The following is a 19,551-nucleotide window of genomic DNA, read 5'->3' on the forward strand; positions in this document are numbered from 1 at the left end:
AACACACCGCCTAGTAACAGATACAACACACAGCCTAGTAACAGACACAACACATAACCTAGTAACAGACACAACAGACAGCCTAGTAACAGATACAACACATAGCCTAGTAACAGATACAACACACCGCCTAGTAACAGACACAACACACAGCCTAGTAACAGACACAACACACAGCCTAGTAACAGATACAACAAACAGCCTAGAAACAGACACAACTGTCAGTCTAGTAACAGATACAACACACAGCCTAGTAACATATACAACACACAGCCTAGTAATAGATACAACAGACAGCCTAGTAACAGATACAACACACAGCCTAGTAACAGACACAACACACAGCCTAGTAACAGACACAGCAGGCAACTGAGTAACAGACATGACAGACAGCCTAGTTACAGATACAACAGACAGCCTAGTAACAGATACAACACACAGCCTAGTAACAGATACAACACACAGCCTAGTAACAGATACAACACACTGCCTAGTAACAGACACAGCAGACCGCTGAGTAACAGATTTAACTGACAGAATAGTTACAGATACAACAGACAGCCTAGTAACAGATACAACACACAGCCTAGTAACAGACACAACAGGCAACTGAGTTACAGACACGACAGACAGCCTAGTAACAGATACAACAGACAGCCTAGTAACAGATACAACAGACAGCCTAGTAACAGATACAACAGACAGCCTAGTAACAGATACAACAGACAGCCTAGTAACAGATATAACAGACAGCCTAGTAAGAGATACAACAGACAGCCTAGTAACAGATACAACAGACAGCCTAGTAACAGATACAACAGACAGCCTAGTAACAGATACAACAGATAGCCTACAACAGACAGCGAGAGAGAGATTAGAGGCAGGCAAGGTGGAGGAGAGAACACTGATCTATTTTTGCAGCTAAATTGATTGTAAGTAATGAGGTTGAGCTACAGGATGGCAACAAAGAGTCAAATAAATAGTTAGAGAATGAAACACATTTAATAATATGACATCTCGTACTTACAGAAGTGCCAGCATTGCCAGGTGAACCTGGAAGGCCCTGCAAGAAAAAAGGAAGACAGTTGTTGTCCATTCTAGTCATTGAGAATAGAGAAATAAGAAAAGTGCGTACTGTCTGTCTAATACATCTTACCAATTCACGCAGTTTGAGGCAATATCCAGCATGGTTAATTACATAACGCTATGGTTAATTCTTCATTCTACATGTAGTTTGGATGAGGTGGATAGACTTACATCTCTACCGTCCCTGCCGTCCTCTCCATGTGGCCCCCGGGGCCCCTCAGGGCCGGTGGGACCGGGAGGGCCAGGGATAGGCTTGGGGTCAGGCTGGAGGGAGAAGAGACATCACAGTCGATGAGTACATGAGAAGGAGTGAAGGCCACTCTGAGGGGAGTGGAGAAGCTTCTTACTCCAGCCAGAGTTTGATTGTGCCACTAAAGTAACAAAGCATCAAGGCAATTAGGCAACAGAGCATTGAAGTAGATTATTTGCCCCAAAAAACACCAAGAAAAAAAGGAAGAAAGATAAATACCTCAGCATTGGCATACATCTGAAGAAGCAAGAGAAATGAGAAACATGTAGAGTTAGTGAAGTAGTCACACCACCTTCACCCAGAGTGTCAGAAGAAGCTAAAGCACCTGTCCAAAAGAAACCCTCAAAGCTAGAGGGAATAGACCATTGCCAAATTGATATTTGAATCATAAAGAAAGACATTACTTTTTTCTGCAGTCTACGGGACAATAGGACAGCCCCCTCATAATAGCATGTATTCTAATATACAATTCTGACCTGAGGAGTCAGACTTTAATATGCTGACAAAATGGGGCTAAATTGAGAGTGAGATCCAGCAGTATTCACTCTGTATGGAGGTAAGTGCTTATTTGACGTACAGTACCAGTCATAAGTTTGGAAACACCTACTCATTCAAGAGTTTTTCTTTATTTTTACTATTTTCTACAATTGTGAAGACATCAAAACTATGAAATAAAACATTTGGAATCATGTAGTAACCAAAAAAAGTGTTAAACATATGAAAATATATTTTACATTTTAGGTTCTTCAAAGTAGCCACCCTTTGCCTTGATGACAGCCTTGCACACTCTTGGCATTCTCTCAACCAGCTTTACCTGGAATACTTCTCCAACAGTCTTGAAGGACTTCCCACACATGCTGAGCACCTGTTGGCTGCTTTTACTTCACTCTGCGGTCCAACTCATCACAAACCATCTCAATTGGGTTGAGGTCGGCTGATTGTGGAGGCCAGGTCATCTGATGCAACAACATCACTCTCTTGCTTAGTCAAATAGCCCTTACACAGCCTGGATGTGTGTTTTGGGTCATTGTCCTGTTAAAAAACAAATTATAGTCCCACGAAGCGCAAACCAGATGGGATGGCGTATCACTGCAGAATGCTTGAATTCTAAATAAATCACAGACAGTGTCACCAGCAAAGCCCCCCACACCATCACACCTCCTCCTCCATGCTTCACGGTGGGAACCACACATACGGAGATCCTCCGTTCACCTCCTCTGCGTCTCACAAAGACATGGCGGTTGGAACCAAAAATCAGAAATTTGTACAGATTTCCACCGGTCTAATGTCCATTGCTCATGTTTCTTGGCCCAAGCAAGTCTCTTCTTCTTATTGGTGTCCTTTAGTAGTGGTTTCTTTGCAGCAATTAGACCATGAAGACCTGATTGACACAGTTGATGTTGAGATGTGTCTGTAACTTGAACTCTGAGGCTAGTAACTCTAATGAACTTATCTTCTGCAGCAGAGGTAACTCTGGGTCTTCCTTTCCTGTGGTGGTCTGAAGAGAGCCAGTTTCATCATAGCCCTTGATGGTATTTGTGACTGCACTTGAAGAAACTTTCAAAATTCTAGACATTTTCTGGATTGACTGACCTTCATGTCTTAAAGTAATGATGGGCTGCCATTTCTCTTTGCTTATTTGAGCTTTCTTGCCACAATATGGACTTGGTCTTTTACCAAATAGGGCTATTTTCTGTAAACCAACCCTACCTTGTCACAAGATGCCGCCTGGAGAAGAAGGAAGACGTTTAATGTGCCCACAGGCGATTGTAACTCATTTAAAAAAATGATTTTGTAAATAATGTTACATTATGACCGAAAATATGATGTACGGGCAGGATAGAACAGCGGCATCTGGTAAGACAAGTGGTGGCGGTACATGTATTTTTGTAAACAACAGCCGGTGCACGATATCTAAGGAAGTCTAGAGATATTGCTCGACTGAAGTAGAGTATCTCATGATAAGCTGTTGACCACACTACCTACCGAGAGAGTTTTCATCTGTATTCCTTGTAGCTGTTTACATACCACCACAGTCAGAGGCTGGCACTAAGACAGCATTGAATGAGCTGTATTCCGCCATTAACAAACAAGAAAACGCTCATCTAGAGGCTGCACTCCTAGTAGCCTGGGTACTTTAATGCAGGAAAACTTAAATCCGTTTAACCAAATTTATATCAGCATGTTAAATGTGCAACCAGAGGAAAAATAACTCTGGCCCACCTATACTCCAAACACAGCGATGCAAACAAAGCAATCCCTCGCCCTCCATTTGGCAAATCTGACCATAATTCTAACCTCCTGATTCCTGCTTAGAAGCAAAAATTCAAGCAGGAAGCACCAGTGACTAGATCAATAAAAAAATGGTCAGATTAAGCAGATGCTAAGCTACAGGACTGTTTTGCTGGCACAGACTGGAATATATTCCGGGATTCCTCCGATGGCATTGAGGAGTACACCACCTCAGTCATCGGCTTCATCAATAAGTGCATTGACGACGTCAATACATACATACCCCAACCAGAAGCCATGGATTACATGCAGCATCCACACTGAGCTAAAGCTAGAGCTGCCGCTATCAAAGAGCCCTCCGACGAACCATCAAACAGGCAAAGCGTTAATACAGGACTAAGATCGTAATACACCAGCTCTGATGCTAGTCGGATGTGACAGGGCTTGCAAACCATTAAAGACTACAAAGGGAAGCATAGCCGAGAGCTGCCCAGTGACACAAGCCTACCAGACGAGCTAAACTACTTCTATGGTTGCTTCGAGGCAAATAAAACTGAAACATGCATGAGAGCACCAGCTGTTCCCGGAAGACTGCCGATGTGAGTAAGAACTTTAAACAGGTCAACATTCACAAGGCCTCAGGCCCAGACGGATTACCAGGACGTGTACTGCGAGCATGCGCTGACCAACTGGCAAGTTTCTTCACTGACATTTTCAACCTCTCCCTATCCTATCCGTCTGTAATACCAACATGTTTCAAGCAGACCACCATAGTCCCTGTGCCCAAGAACACTAAGGTAACCTGCCTAAATGACGACCGACCCGTAGCACTCACGTCTGTAGCCACGAAGTGCTTTAAAAGGCTGAAAAGATTTGGCATAGGTCCTCAGATCCTCAAAAGATTCTACAGCTGCACCATCGAGAGCATCCTGACTGGTTGCATCACTGCCTGGTATGGCAACTGCTAGGCCTCCGACCACAAGGCACTACAGAGGGTAGTGCAAACGACCCAGTACATCACTGGGGTCAAGCTTCCTGCCATCCAGGACCTCTATACCAGGCGGTGTAAGAGGAAGGCCCTAAAAATTGTCAAAGACTCCAGCCACCCTAGTCATAGACTGCTCTCTCTGCCACCGCACGACAAGCGGTGGCAGCTTCTACCCCCAAGCCATAAGACTCCTGAACATCTAGTCAAATGGCTACCCAGTGTCACGCCCTGACTTTAGAGAGCCATTTTATTTCTCTATTTGGTAAGGTCAGGGTGTGATGTTTTGTATTTCTTTGTGTTTGGCCGAGTGTGGTTCCCAATCAGAGGCAGCTGTCTATCGTATTCTCTGATTGGGAATCATACTTAGGTAGCCTTTTTTCCCACCTATGTTGTGGTATCTTGTTTTTGTACAGCTCTTGTAGCTTACGGAACGGTACGTTCGTTTTGGATTCACTTTGTTATTTTGTTGCTTGTTCTCATTTAAATAAATATGATGACCACAAATTACGCTGCGCCTTGGTCCACTTCTTCAGACGAACGTTACAGAAGATCCCACCACAAAAAGACCAAGCAGTGTTTTCTGGAGGAGGACATGGGAGGAGATACTGGAAGGCAAGGGACCCTGGGCGCAGGCTGGGGAATATCCCCATTCTAAGGAGGAGATGGAAGCAGCAAAAGCGGAACGGCGAGGATACGAAAAGTTGGCACGACGAAGCATGCATGAGAGGCAGCCCCCCCAATTTTTTGGGGAGGGGGCACACGGGGAGATTGGCGGAGTCAGGTTGTAGACCTGAGCCAACTCCCCGTGTTTACCATGGGGAGCGTGTGACCGGTCAGGCACCGTGTTATGCGGTAAAGCGCACGGTGTCTCCAGTGCGCATGCACAGCCCAGTGCGCTCGGAGCCAGCTCTCCGCAAATGCTACACTAGAGTGGACATCCAACCAGGGCGGATTGTGCCAGCTCAGCGCTCTTGGTCTCCGGTGCGCCGTTTTGGCCCAGGGTATCCTGCGCCGGCTCTGCGCACTGTGTCTCCGGTGCGCTGTGACAGATCAGTGTGTCCTGTGCCTGCGCTCCGCACGTTCCGGGCTAAAGTGGGCATTCAGTCACGAAGAGCGGTGCAAGTTCTAAGCGCCAGATCTCTAGTGCTCCCCCACAGCCCGGTTCGACCTGTGCCTGCGCTCTGGAGGTGCCGGGCTAAAGTGGGCATTCGGCCTGGAAGAGTGGTGCCAAGGATAAGCACCAGATCTCCAGTGCTCTCTCACAGCCCGGTTCATCCTGTGCCTGCTCCACGGGTCAGTCCGGAGCCTGCAGCAACGGTCTCCAGTCCGGAGCCTCCAGCGACGGTCCCCAGTCCGGAGCCTCCAGAGACGGTCCCCAGTCCGGGGCCTGCAACGGGGGTCCCCAGTCCGGGACCTGCGGAGAGGGTCCCCGCACCAGAGGCGCCACCAAAATGGGTGGAGTCAGAGGTGGAGCCGCCTTTAAGGGTAGATGCACACCCGGACCCTCCCTTATAAGTTCAGGTTTGCGCCTGGAGTCCGCACCTTTGGGGGGGGGGGGGGGGGGGGGGGGGGTACTGTCACTCCCTGATTTTAGAGAGCTGTTTTATTTCTCTATTTGGTGAGGTCAGGGTGTGATGTGGGGTGGGCATTCTATCTTTTGTATTTCTTTGTGTTTGGCCGAGTGTGGTTCCCAATCAGAGGCAGCTGTCTATCGTTGCCTCTGATTGGGAATCATACTTAGGTAGCCTTTTTTCCCACCTATGTTGCGGGATCTTGTTTTTGTACAGCTATTGTAGCCTACGGAACGGTATGTTCGTTTTGGTTTCACTTTGTTATTATGTTGCTGGTTCTCATTTAAATAAATATGATGACCACAAATTACGCTGCGCCTTGGTCTCCTTCAAACAACGAACGTTACACCCAGACTATTTGTATTGCCCCCCCTACCCCCTCTTTACACCACTGCTACTCTCTGTTGTCATCTGTGCATAGTCACTTTTAGTAACTCTACCTACATGTACTATTACCTCAACTAACCGGTACAAATTGACTCTGTATTGGTACCCCCCTGTATATATATTGCAATTTTACTGCTGCTCTTTAATTATTTGTTACTTTTATCTCTTATTCTTATCTGTATTTTTTGAAACTGCATTGTTGTTTATGGTCTTGTAAGCATTCCACTGTAAGGTGAAATACCTGTTGTATTCGGCGCATGTGACGGATACAATTTGATTTGATTTGAATGGCTCAAACGCATTAAGAAGGAAAACAATTCCACAAATTAACTTTTAACAAGGCACACCTGTTAATTGAAACGCATTCCAGGTGACTACCTCATGAAGCTGGTTGAGAGAATGCCAAGAGTGTGCAAAGTTGTCATCAAGGCAAAGGGCTACTAGCTACTTTGAGGAATCTCACTTTTTTGGTTACTACATGATTCCATATGTGTTATTCATAGTTTTGATGTCTTCACTATTATTCTATAATGTAGAATATAGTAAAAAATAAAGAAAACCCTGGAATGAGTAGGTGTGTCCAAACTTTGACTTGTACTGTATGTATTGTAATCATGGCACTCCTACAGTAGTATAACAGGCCATCCTATCTTCTCACATTTTGGCAAGTGCAGATTCACAGAAGCCAGTTAGTGAAATCTATGTTACTGGTCGATATGAATCCAAACCCAAAGCAAGTAAAGACCAGGTGGAGACAAGGTCGTTGTTGTTACCTCTGTGATAGGCAACTCCTGGCAGTTCTCTCTATTGGCTCTCTTCGGGTCACAATGGATCAACATCCACTGAAGTTCAAACTAGAAAAAGACAATGGCATGATATTGATCATATAACATGACTCATATGATAACGCTTACTGTATAACAACGCACCACTGGGGAACCAACACCTTCTCAGCCTTAGCCTGATCCCAGATCGGTTTGTGCTGTCTTACCAACTCCAACTCTGTCATGCCAAACAACGACCATAAGAGTTGGCAATACAGCACAACCGGATCTGGGGCCAGGCTATCCTTGCCCTGCTCACCACAACAGAAGCATCAGCGTCAGTATCCAGCCTCCCAATAAGCGTATCTCCCTCTGTGTTGACGGGGCCTTTCCCCTTGATGGGCTTCTTGTCCACCGGCTGACAGTCCACATACAGGGTGACCTGGTCTCTCTCCACCCCAATCATCACCTGTAAGGATATGCTATAGGGTTACTGTTGTTGATCCTCAGGGGCCACCGTAATTCATGTCATTGCGAGACTACTAGCTAAATAAACCAGTTTAGAAAATGCTAATTAGTGATCAGTTATCACTAATTACATTGTATCAGGAGTAGGGTTGCACATTTCCAGTAACTTTATCAAAATTCCTAGGCTTTCCAGGATGTACAGCTTATTCCCTCTTGATTCCGGAATCTTCCATCCGAGACTTCTGGAAAACCGGGGAGTTTTGGGATAGTTACTGTATTTTGCAACGCTAACCAGGAGTGCCATCACTCATTCCATCACCTTGTGCCACTTGGTGTTGAACAACACAGAGAGCCCTGGGAAGGTGACGGTCTGCAGGTTGCCATCCTGGCCCATCAGGAAGTACTCCAAGGCCTGCTGGTCTCCATTCAGCTTGAGCCCTGCCTGCTTCCGGCCGTCTTCATCCACCACCTGCCACACGTTCCACACCTTGTTCACCGTGTTCTTGATCATACGGAATGTGACCATGACAGAGTACTCGTCAGGGAAACCCCGGGGGAAATTGAGCCTGGGTGGAGAAGAACAGAAGATGAAAATGAAGATACAGATGGGTGGGAGAGAAAAGGGTTAATACATGAATGAGTCCAGTGAAGCCCCTGTGGAAGGTCATCCTCAGTGGGAGAGGGATAGATGGACAGAAGAAATGGTTAAAACTTCTCTTTACAAAATCATAAAGAATGCAGTTCATTTAGAGTCATAGAGAAAAGGGCACTGGGGGCGACACTTCACAGTGGGTAAAAAAGCAGCTTTCCATCGCATACACACAGCACACATTGGGTGGTTCTAGGATTTCAGATTTCTGATGGCGGCTAATGTCAAAGACACTCCATGATCACAAAGCAGAGGTAAAGCTGCTGCAGGCCACGTTTAAAAAGCATCACACACAGCGGCTCAGTTCCCTTCCCGGTCCTCACGCCCACGATAACATCATGAATGGAGACATCAATCAAACCCTAACACTTTTATGTTCAAAGCACTTCCATTCTCTTTCTCTCTCTATCCCTCCATCTCTCCCTGTCTCAAATGCATGATGCATGCATAACGCAACAGTTACAAATACTCCAAAGGAACAACGAGGCCCTTTATTTTTCCATCAAACCCTTTTGTTATAAACAGAAGCAGAGCCTCGGTGGCTCTGATCAACAGATCAATTAAGCAGTCGTCCCGTCTCCGTCTCCAACACGTAAACTGCTCTCCAGTCTCCCCAGTCCTAAACCTCTAGGCTGGTATTAATAAAGAGTCTCAGATGCTGATCTCAGATTAAAGCCCCTTCAGTCCATTCATTATCATCTAAAAGGTTAAACTGATCCTAGAGCAGCACTCCTACTTGTCGCTTTATGAATACGAGCCCTGGGGTTTTAACTAGCCAGGCCAAGGGCTCCATAGGTGGTGCCTTTATGGACGGGAGCTGCAGAGCTGCAGCCGGCTTGTAAATGGATCAAGACAAGGCAATAAAAAAGGAGTTTCCTGTAACCCAATAAAACAAATGAAGACCACTCTCTCTAACGTTCCTGCAGTGTGCCTATGTGTGTGTGTGTTTGTGTGTGTTGAAGGCACCTTGGGCGAAAGTATCTCACAGCCTATGCCAGAGTTTGATGTGTGTTGTGTTTTAGGCCTTATCCCCTGCAGTGATAAGGACACAGGTATCGGAAATGAACCTTTCTGACGACAGACTTCAAAGCCCAGACAGACTGGCCACTGGACTCCGAGAGATAAATGTTTTTGTGATTAGCGTCACGTTGTCCTGAGTGGCATGAGGCAGACTGGAAGATGTCAGTATGTTACATAACAGTTTATGTGAAAACAGGACCAATACAAGTCATTTGCCAGACCAGCAGTGAAACACCAGAAGACAGCTTTAGTTATGTAAGGAGGTAACCACGTAACAACAACTTCTAGCCTACTAAGCAATATGAAAACAGTCTAAGCTGAAAATGAAAGTTTGTGCACTGGTTTTCGTATTTTCTTTTTACAGGGTAGAATACTAGGCTAGAGGATCCCCACACGTAAACTGCTTGATCTAGGCAAGACACACACACACACACACACACACACACACACACACACACACACACACACACACACACACACACACACACACACACACACACACACACACACACACACACACACACACACACACACACACACACAGGAAGGTGCTCGGGCTGTCATCACCTGTCTCTTTTGATTTCCAGAATCCTTTATGAGCACAGACAGAAACAAGTGAATAAAACTACAACTAAAAATGCTGCATGATGAAATATGTCTCTATGTTTCTGGTACGAGATATTTAATGGTTACACGAGGTCTGGGCGGGTGGGGTCCACTGCTTTCCCCCCTCGTTGCTAAGAGATGCCAAATCAGTTCAGACATGTTGTTCTCTGCCAATTATAAGCTGTTTCACAGAGTGATAACACCTGTCTGAGACCTGCAATAATACAACACCTGCATCGACCCAGGGGAAAGTATTTATTATGTGTGCGTGTGTGTGTGAGTGTAGCGATTATGTGTGTGTTTCTGTTTCTGGTTTCTTCATTCTTTCTTCACCTGGTAGGTATTTGAAAGCTGGCCTCCGTATTGAGCCAGAATAATACAACACCTGCAGCAAGCCTGGACAAGCTCCAATATCATGTTTCTTTTTCTATCTTTCCTTACCTGGTAGGGATCTGGAAGTTGGCCTCTCTATCGAGGCGATATGCCACCTGGAGAGGAGTGGAGCCCTCCACCTTCCTCACCCCCTTCAGAGGAATAACATCCAGCTGGAACTGGGTGATCAGATCAAATCCTAAAAGAGAGGGGAATGGATTTTCAGATATCTCCTGTTGCAGTATTATACAACTGGTGGGTCTAATTCTGAATGCTGATTGATTAAAAGCGCATTCCAGCCGGTGTCTATTCCACAAGTTACCACCAGATAAATCTATGATGTTAAAATGCCTATTTACTCTGTTCCATCTGACTGAGCAATCCACTGTCTCATCAGCCCAGCCAGGCACTTTATCAACTATAAAAAACATCTAGACATTATCTCACATTTCTTTTAGACTAACATTTGGTTTTCAACAGTGGATATTTGTATAAACATTGCTGTCTGTCTCTCCGACATTTGCAACGTTGTTCCAATATTCAAATTGATCTCCAGCTGTCCCATAGTAATGAAAGTGTTGGGAGTCGGGACAAGACAGGCAAGCAGTGTTTCTTAAACAGTCCTGTAGTTTAGCATCTGCTTCATCTGACCACTTTTTTATAGACTGGTGCATATTCACGAAGTGGACATTTTGGAATGTCAGTGTTTTCCCACTTTACTATGTTTAACGGTTTATTCTTGTTTCATAATCTGTATGCAAAACAGGGTGCAGTGATATGACAAACATATGATTCTAATTAGTTGTTCTCTTATATGTAGGCCTGTACCTTCCCTGCCTGGGCTCGCAACACATTGTACACCATGTGATTTGAAGGTAGATAATGCATCTGTTCCTACCAGGGTGCTGGTACACAATTAACGTCTTGCTGAGCTAGAATTGTTCCTACTAAAATCTATCAGGCTTCAGCGGAATATTTTATGTGGCTCATTTGAAATCTAAACGTGTCTCAAGCCATTAAGCATTTAGACAGCCCAGCCTAGTTCACTAAGCAATCACAGCAGCTAGCTTAGTTGTGATGTTCTGTATTTTGCTTCCTCAGGGATTTCTGTAAACCAAGGCTAGTGGTTTCCTGGGCATTTAAAATGTACGTCTATGCTGTCTAGCAAAGAGAAAAACCACAGGGACTATAGTGTTAAACTACTGCTCCATACGGAGCCCCTTCTGACCTGGTATGTTGATGTGAGGTGAGACTTGGTCACAGAAAGACATCTCAAAACTACTAGCTCAGACCTCCTGAGATGTCTTGTAGTGTACGAGACAACGTTGAGATATGTAATATGTCTTCCCCTGCAGGTCTCCTTTGATGACGTCATAAACTATATCCACATCTCATGGGACAGGGCACAAGCAAGATATAGCCAAAGACATACCGGAAGCAAATTGTTGCTGTTTTACAGTATGTCCAACCAGGGATGAAGAGGACTAAGTTAGTACGCATATTCACAGAGTCATAGTATCTATACTTCACCTGGAAGGTCATCTTGTCCATTTCTCATGGGAGGGCAGACAGCCGTGTCCCCATCTAACCTGTTGAGATCTAACTCTGATGGAACACATACAGAGACAGAAGCTTGGTTAGGATGTTTCCGTTCACAGCATTCACATTGTAGTTATTTAGCAGACACTCTTATCCAGAGCGACTTACAGTAGTAAGGGGATGCATTTTGTACTTTTTCCTGTACTGGTCCCTCGTGGGAATCAAACACACAACTGTGGCATTGCATGCACCATGCTCTACCAACTGAGGCACCAACCAAACACTGAATCAGAATTCACAGAGGCAACTCCATGGGAAAGCCACAGGGAGATCAGGCAACGGTGAGAAATCAAGGTAAGAACGTAATTCCCCTTACACTCTTGATTCATTTTTTATGTTGGTTATTCTTAAAGCTGTGGCATCCTATATTTGATATCACAAGCACACACACAGGTATGTAGAGAAGTATCAGATTATCAAAAGATAACAGCCTGGTCTCATAGACTAGACAAAACAAATTGAAAATGTAAATAAGGGACACTCAAATTAGTATGTTACTTTTGGTATGGTTACATAAGACACAAGGTTACTTAAGGCAAAAACGAAAGTAGGGTGGTTGGTGGGTGTATAATGTGAACGTCTAGCAACTCAAAGGTTGCGTGTTGAAATCTCATCATGGACTACTTTGCAATCTAACACTAACCCCTGGCTAATGTTAGCCACAATAAATTGGAATTCATAACATATTATATGTTATTATATTCTTTGCAAATTCGCAACATGTTGAACATACGACATACAAGATTTACATTTACTATGCTACGTCTACACCTGAGCCTAGATTGAAGATAATATTGATGTATGCATGTAGCTGTTGTAGCCTGAATGTGGATCGGGGTAAGGCCATATCAGTTTATTAATCTACAGATGTAGCATCTAAATTTGATCACCCTGTTGAAAACATGTATTGTATTTGAGGTTCAAAAAGGCTTCTGAAGTTTGTAATTTCCACTTTGAAATTTCAGACTTGATTGTCCCTTATGAAAAATGTATGAACCCCTACAAAAACATAACAATTCACATTTTCTTTTTCTGCAGGATTATTTTCCTGCTGCAGCAAATGGGCTCAAATGTAGATGCTACATCTGTACTTGTGATTTATTGAGATGAAAATCTCTCTGTGGAACTAACTTAAAAGGCCATCAATAATCAATCACACTGTCATGCTATAATTTCTGCTTTCATCCTCAATGTTTTTCTCGGGTGATTGAGTAACCTATAATATTAGTCTTGTGTATTTAGTATTTGTTTATGTACTATAACCTACATATCTGGCTGGGATTAACTGTCATTGGGATTAATTGAAAAAGAGAGCTACTGTAATGTAACTGAAACCTGAGGTGATTTTTGAAATGTCCTTCTCAACTAAAGCTTTAAGTGAATCTTGAAACAATGAGAGCGGAAACATTTGATAATGTTTCATTAAAGAGCCTTGCTCTACTGTAGAAGTATTATCTCAATGTGATAATTGTAAAGTATTCAGAGAACACATCTTCTCCTCTTCTCCCCCTGTTTGATTTGAGGATGAAAACGCAGTGCAGGGGAAACTAGGAAACAAAGATCTGGAAGTAATGAAACAACGCTGGGAGCCGGAGGGCTTCTAGCCTCTACTCCCAGAGTCAATAACCTGATTCAGCTCATTTGGAGGTGCAGAGTGTGGAGGCAACACATCTGGAAGACCCTATCGGTTCCACCATAACTGCTGAGTAGAGGAGATACTTTGGTGAGATGGTATTTATCCTGTGTGTTTACTAGCCATAAACACTTCTCTCGCTGTGCAGTGGGAGCTGTAAGTAGTTAACCACTCCCTCCCCAATACCATGGGGTACGTCCCAAATGGCATCCTATTCCCTATATAGTGCACTATTTATTTTTTTTACCAGATCCTTTCGGGCCCTGATCAAAAGTAGTGCACTATAGTGGGAATAGGGTGCCATTTGGGATGCACCCCATGTGTTTTAGCAGCCTATTCATTACGCTAAACGAGCAGTAGATGGAGATGGACCTCAGCTCAGCTTTTACGACACCGCCGTCACGTGTGACTGAGTGCTATAAGGATGACTAGTGGATATAAGCAGACCCTTTCCAAAAGGAAAGTAATCTAGCTACGTATTAGACCACACATCATGTGCTTGAACTGCAACAGTAAACCATGCTATAAGATGGTATTCACTTTACATGTAATAAGAATCAACATTTTGTTTGTTTACTGCTGTAAGTATACCCCAAGTCTGTATTGTATTTGTGTTGATGGTGAAAAACATCCCATAATGTGGATAGATGTGTTATTGCATCTCTCTTGACAGCTTGCGAGAGAGGCTTATACAGATGCAGGATCTTAATTTGAGCAAGTTTGCTACATTAGGAAAATAATGTGAATTATTATGTGGATTATAATTAATATTTGTTTTTCATTGTAGGGGTTGAAACATTTTTCGTCAAGGCAAATCAAGTCTGACATTTTTAATTGGAAATTACAAACATTAGAATCCTTTTTAAACCTCAAATACACTACAAGTTTAAAAAAGACAAAAACAGGATGATCAAAAACTGGATAATCAAATTAAGATACGGTATCTGTAAGAATTAAGAAACTAGAGATTATCTGAATTAATTTTACAGACTAGTACAGTAGGCTACACTACATCTGCTGTTTCTGTCTTAATCTTAGATTTGCATTTATATTAAATGGAATGACTTGGGATAGTATTCCTGAAACAACGTGTGTGTTTTGATACCAAAATCAAAAGTAGTCGTGCAAACAAATACCATATCCCAGTAGTACACTGCTACGTGTCTATCATGAGCCTGAAGGCTTCTGGGTAACTTACGGCCGAGGGCAGGAGAGAGTAGCAGAGAGAGGAGGGCCATGCAGGTAGAGGGATACAGCAACATCGCTGGGTGCTGTGGTCGCTTCCTGAGAGAAGAGAGAGAGGGAGAGGGCGAGAGATAGTGAGGGAGAGGGCAAGAGAGAGAGAGAGAGAGAGTGAGAAAGAGAGAGAGAGAGGGAGAGGGCGAGGGAGAGCGAGAGAAAGGACAGCTGGGTCAGTGATCTGATGTCTTCAGTCATCATGTCTACCATCTCTGGCCTGATTTGATAAAGCTTTAGAGTAGCGACACATTAAAAGACATTACAACGCACATATACACATCAATATTATCTGAAAAGAGTGACAAATGTGTCATACTGATCAGTACGATCAGTTTGATCGATGAAGACCTCATGACAACACAAGCACATGTTATCATGGAAATACAGAAACCCATACATTTCTCCTTTTGCAGGTAATGGAGGAAACTGTGACAGGATGACGTGCATAAGCAGTCGAGTGTTGTTTTACTGATGCCAGACATGAGTGTACATTGTCTAATACATTAGCTCAACTCCATAGTACGAATGTCTGTCCATACTAAGTAAGCTTACAGAAATAGTGAAGTAATAACTACACACAGTAAAGACAGACATTGTGTCGTAGAAAGCAGCAACAGTGAAAATGACTTGCTCGAGACGGCCATTGTTGTCATACATAGGCCTACACCACATAATAATGGCCGGAACGGAGAGAGTGGAATGGCACCAAACACATGCACACCATGTGTTTGATACCATTCCACTTATTCCGCTCCAGCCATTACCACAAGCTCGTCTTCCACAATTAAGGTGCCACTAGCCTCCTGTGGCTTACACATGAATGTGTACTACATAAAAGCAAAACGTTGTGTTGTGTGTCCTCAGACCGCTCCACTGGCCTTGTTTTCCTCAACCTTCCTCAGCCCCTTCATCAGCCCTATCAGAAGGCTGACAGGCAGGGTGATATGGAGTGATGGCCGAGGGTGTATGTGGAGGTCTTTTTTCATAAGAGAGATGACGTGTTAAAGCCTTGATCCGCATTAGGAGAAACAGTGCCGCTGGCTGCCCCCTGGCAAATTTGCTATTGCTGTTTCTTTGTTTATTAAACGGCAGTGAGGATCTCCAGTGTCAAGAAAAAATAATCGCAGTACATACTCTGCTGTTCTATCAAGAGAGCAATGGTGTCCTACGGAAAAAAAGGGTTTTCTGTTTGAAGTAACGTCTTCGTTGGTGTAATATCGCAAACGAACGTGGCAGTTTCACCGCTACAGATTCCAACTTTAAGGAGACAGGGAAGACAGGGAGAGAGAGGGGGGTGCTATCAGAGAAATTAATAATGGCTTACTCAGCAAGGTCCCTACAGAGGAGGGAGGGAAGAGGCAGTTAGCCACTAACATATGTCCTTCACTATGGAGGACACTGCCCAAATCACTACAGGCTGGCAGCCCTGCATCTCCCCATGCCCATTAATCTATCTACTAGCCTGGCAGCCAAGAACAGCCCTGACCTTATAATGGTTATGGGGAGGGCTTTCACTGACAGGAACCCTGGACCACAGTACAGTACACCCGCCAACACAAACCACTGGACTATATGGATCAGGTAGCTATCTGAATTTGTTTGCTTTACTGTGAAATGATCTTGCCCTGCACTTCCATATATGGCCACTAGTTGTGCTGAGCAGCTTTGGTGTGAAGAGAGAGAGAGAGAGAGAGAGAGAGAGAGAGACAGAGAGACAGAGAGAGAGAGAGAGAGAGAGAGAGAGAGACAGAGAGAGAGAGAGAGACAGAGAGACAGAGAGACAGAGAGACAGAGAGAGAGAGAGAGAGAGAGAGAGACAGAGAGAGAGAGAGAGAGAGAGAGAGAGAGAGAGAGAGAGAGAGAGAATAGAATAGAATAGAAATGTAGCACTAATTGGGGTTCATTCACAACAGAGATGTCCTTCTGTGCTATCAGCTTTTGGGCATTTCAATTTGCATTTGTCCTTAGATCCAGTCTGATGTTGTAATATATAGGAAAGGAAAGCTTAGCGTTCTTTGATGCCTTGTGTACAATAGACTCCCAACCCCTCGAGATAAACTGTCACAGCAAGCAATAGCATCAAAAACATTCTGACACTGATGGTCTGGGAAAAGCTTGACAGCGGTCTTAACATCAGCTCTTGAGCTGCAGGAAATATATTTGGAAAAACAATTGTGTTTTGACTTTTTCCCCATACTATGTTCTCAGAGCACAGTTGAAACTATAAACCAAGTCAACAGGGCAACAACCTCAACAACTCTATTCGCAGTGGGAAATTCTAAATCAATATGCTGCATCTCAGACAGAGTCTCTAGTCTCTAGTACTGTGTTGTGAAAGGTCAAGGGCATTACTGATAAGAACATAAACATCTTCAAGATTGTGCCTCTTTCATCAAGAGCAATTACAACTCTGTGATCAGTCATCCCTCTCCCTGAGTGAAAAGCACAGTGTGTGATCTCCAGCTTCCAGAGCTTGTTTGAATGTTTTCTGGCCTTCTCGCTGTGCCACCCATATGCCTTGTCTTCCAGCGTCCCAGAGCCTGGACCGTGTAGTAAGCCAGCTTTCCAGCTCTCCTGGAGTGACTTCATTGCCCTCATTTGTCTTAATTACACCAACTGGACCCCTGTTACACTCTCTGCTGCTCAGCCTTACAAATTAAACCTATCACTCACTTTAATTAGTAAGCTAATAATTTGGGAGCAAAACTTTAGGACTATAAAAGTCAAAAGTATGTGTGTGTGTGTGTCACTCACTGGGGCTATTTGAGAGGCCAGACTGCTTTTTAACAGAGCAATACGCCATGATAAAGACACAGTTGACCACCCCATTGGCGAGGTAAGGAGGAAAGGAAGGCTGGTTCTTAAGGTTTAACAGCTTTAATTTCCCCTGTTTAAATACCCACCAAACAAGGTTTATAGTCTGTGTGTGTGTATGTGTGTGCGTGTGAGTGAGTGCGTGCACCAGATTATAAAGCTGTGCTATCTCAGTGTTGGCCATGGAGCTTCGATTAACCAGCCCCAATATCACTGGTTAATTTTAAGGCAGTATAAATTCAAGCACGATTATTTCCTATTGCTAACAAAAGATGTGTAAGGATTTTTTTCCTATAAAATATTGATTTGTCATATTTCTAGAGTGAGTCAATGGTTCAGGGGAATTTGATACTAGAAATCAGTCAAAATCATTAAGGTTTCTTTAAAAAAAATGTTTTCAGATTAAATATCTCACTAAATGTATTAGTGATTAAACTAGTTATTTCCTACCGAGCAATGTTTCTCTAATCTCTCCTATAGTACCCCCAGCCCTTCCATTTATTTGATGTATTCCAGTTGTAGCACACCTGATTCAACTGGTCAACTAATCACCAAGCATCTCATTACAATATTTGAATTGTGTAATCTGGCTCGGGAATACATCAGATAAGTGGAATGACTGAGGATACAAGAGGAAATGTTTGGGAAACACTGCTATTGAGAGAATGTCATATTGTTCATCATCTCCTAACTAGCAAGTCCTCAGACTAGAATGAATCAATCAAAAAAACATATATTACATTAAGACAACAGTAAGCCTGACTAAACTCTTACCTCACGATTTCCCCACATCAAGGTCAGAGTCAAGTGGAACACACTGCCAATCCACCAAGATATTACCACTTCAACATATAAATAACTACTTTAATAATACATGTTTCATTCAGAAAGCTCTTACCTTGTCAAGAGAGCACAGTGGTGCTCCATGTTTTGCTCCCGTCTAGGAGCGAGGGGTAACGCAGGGCTTTAAGAGCGGACAGACAGACAGACTGATAGCAGTGGGTGAGGTAGAGGAGCAAAAGGAGCAACAGACATGAACGTTAGGTAAGTTCCCCTTGAAGATCAGTCCTGGTGCTGGGAGAGCATGGTGAGGACTGACTGGTGGGACCAGGGCTGGGGATGCTCAAACTGGGGCTGAAGACACATAAAACCCGCTTCAATGGGTTCCCATTGGACAGGAGCTATTCAGGAGGTGGTGACTAGGTTTTATTACCAGCACTTAAAAGACATGTTGGAGGCCTCTAGGCCTTCCCTTCCTCCTGTTACACCTTTCTCCTCCTCCCTCCCTCTCTTTCTCTCCTTCACTGTGCCCCATAATGATATGTGTTGGCTGTGTGTAATTCTGTTAATAATTCTGTAGCAGGTTAGGGATAGGGATGCCGTAGGAGAGTGTAGAGGGATGGAGGAAGGAGGATTTAATCGTGTACGTCATTTACTGTACCTGAAGAATGCCTCTATAGTGACTAAATACCTGCTTTTTAATTCAAAGGTCCTGGTCCACACAGACAGGGTGGTTTGGTTTTACACTTCTTATATTTCTTGGGCCCCCGAGTGGCACAGCGGTCTAAGGCACTGCATCTCAGTGCAAGAGGCGTCACTACAGACCCTGGTTTGATCCTGCGCTGTATCACAACCGGCTGTGATTGGAAGTCCCATAGGGCAGTGCACATTTGGCCCAGCGTCGTCCGGTTTAGGGGAGGGTTTGCTGGGTTAGGCTGTCATTGTAAATAAGAATGTGTTCTTTACTGACTTGCCTAGTTTAAATAAAGGTTAATTAGGTTAAAGGTTAAATTATATAATGGAGTGTGTGATTGGCTTTTTAGAAAAGTTGGTGAAAGATATATTGTATGTTCAGCTGTTTATCAAGTCCTAG

The 19,551-nt window shown here is 43.9% G+C and overlaps 1 protein-coding gene across 1 annotated transcript in view; it reads right to left on the reverse strand.

Annotated features, from left to right (window-relative positions):
* The window catches only part of LOC129831076 (collagen alpha-3(IX) chain-like), a 33,159-nt gene extending 14,426 nt beyond the window's left edge, over positions 1–18,733 (reverse strand). The window contains exons 1-10 of the mRNA XM_055894101.1: positions 18,577–18,733; positions 14,824–14,909; positions 11,924–11,998; positions 10,463–10,592; positions 8,066–8,312; positions 7,598–7,747; positions 7,288–7,368; positions 1,556–1,573; positions 1,258–1,350; positions 1,028–1,063 (exon numbers count right to left, since the gene is read on the reverse strand). Of these exons, the coding sequence (XP_055750076.1) occupies positions 1,028–1,063; positions 1,258–1,350; positions 1,556–1,573; positions 7,288–7,368; positions 7,598–7,747; positions 8,066–8,312; positions 10,463–10,592; positions 11,924–11,998; positions 14,824–14,909; positions 18,577–18,605 (945 nt within the window). The 5' untranslated portion in view covers positions 18,606–18,733. The remainder of the gene's footprint in view (positions 1–1,027; positions 1,064–1,257; positions 1,351–1,555; positions 1,574–7,287; positions 7,369–7,597; positions 7,748–8,065; positions 8,313–10,462; positions 10,593–11,923; positions 11,999–14,823; positions 14,910–18,576) is intronic.
* Between the last annotated feature and the right edge of the window lie 818 nt (positions 18,734–19,551).

The sequence above is a fragment of the Salvelinus fontinalis genome, chromosome 32 (genome assembly GCF_029448725.1).
Source record: "Salvelinus fontinalis isolate EN_2023a chromosome 32, ASM2944872v1, whole genome shotgun sequence".
NCBI classification, from domain to species: domain Eukaryota; kingdom Metazoa; phylum Chordata; class Actinopteri; order Salmoniformes; family Salmonidae; genus Salvelinus; species Salvelinus fontinalis.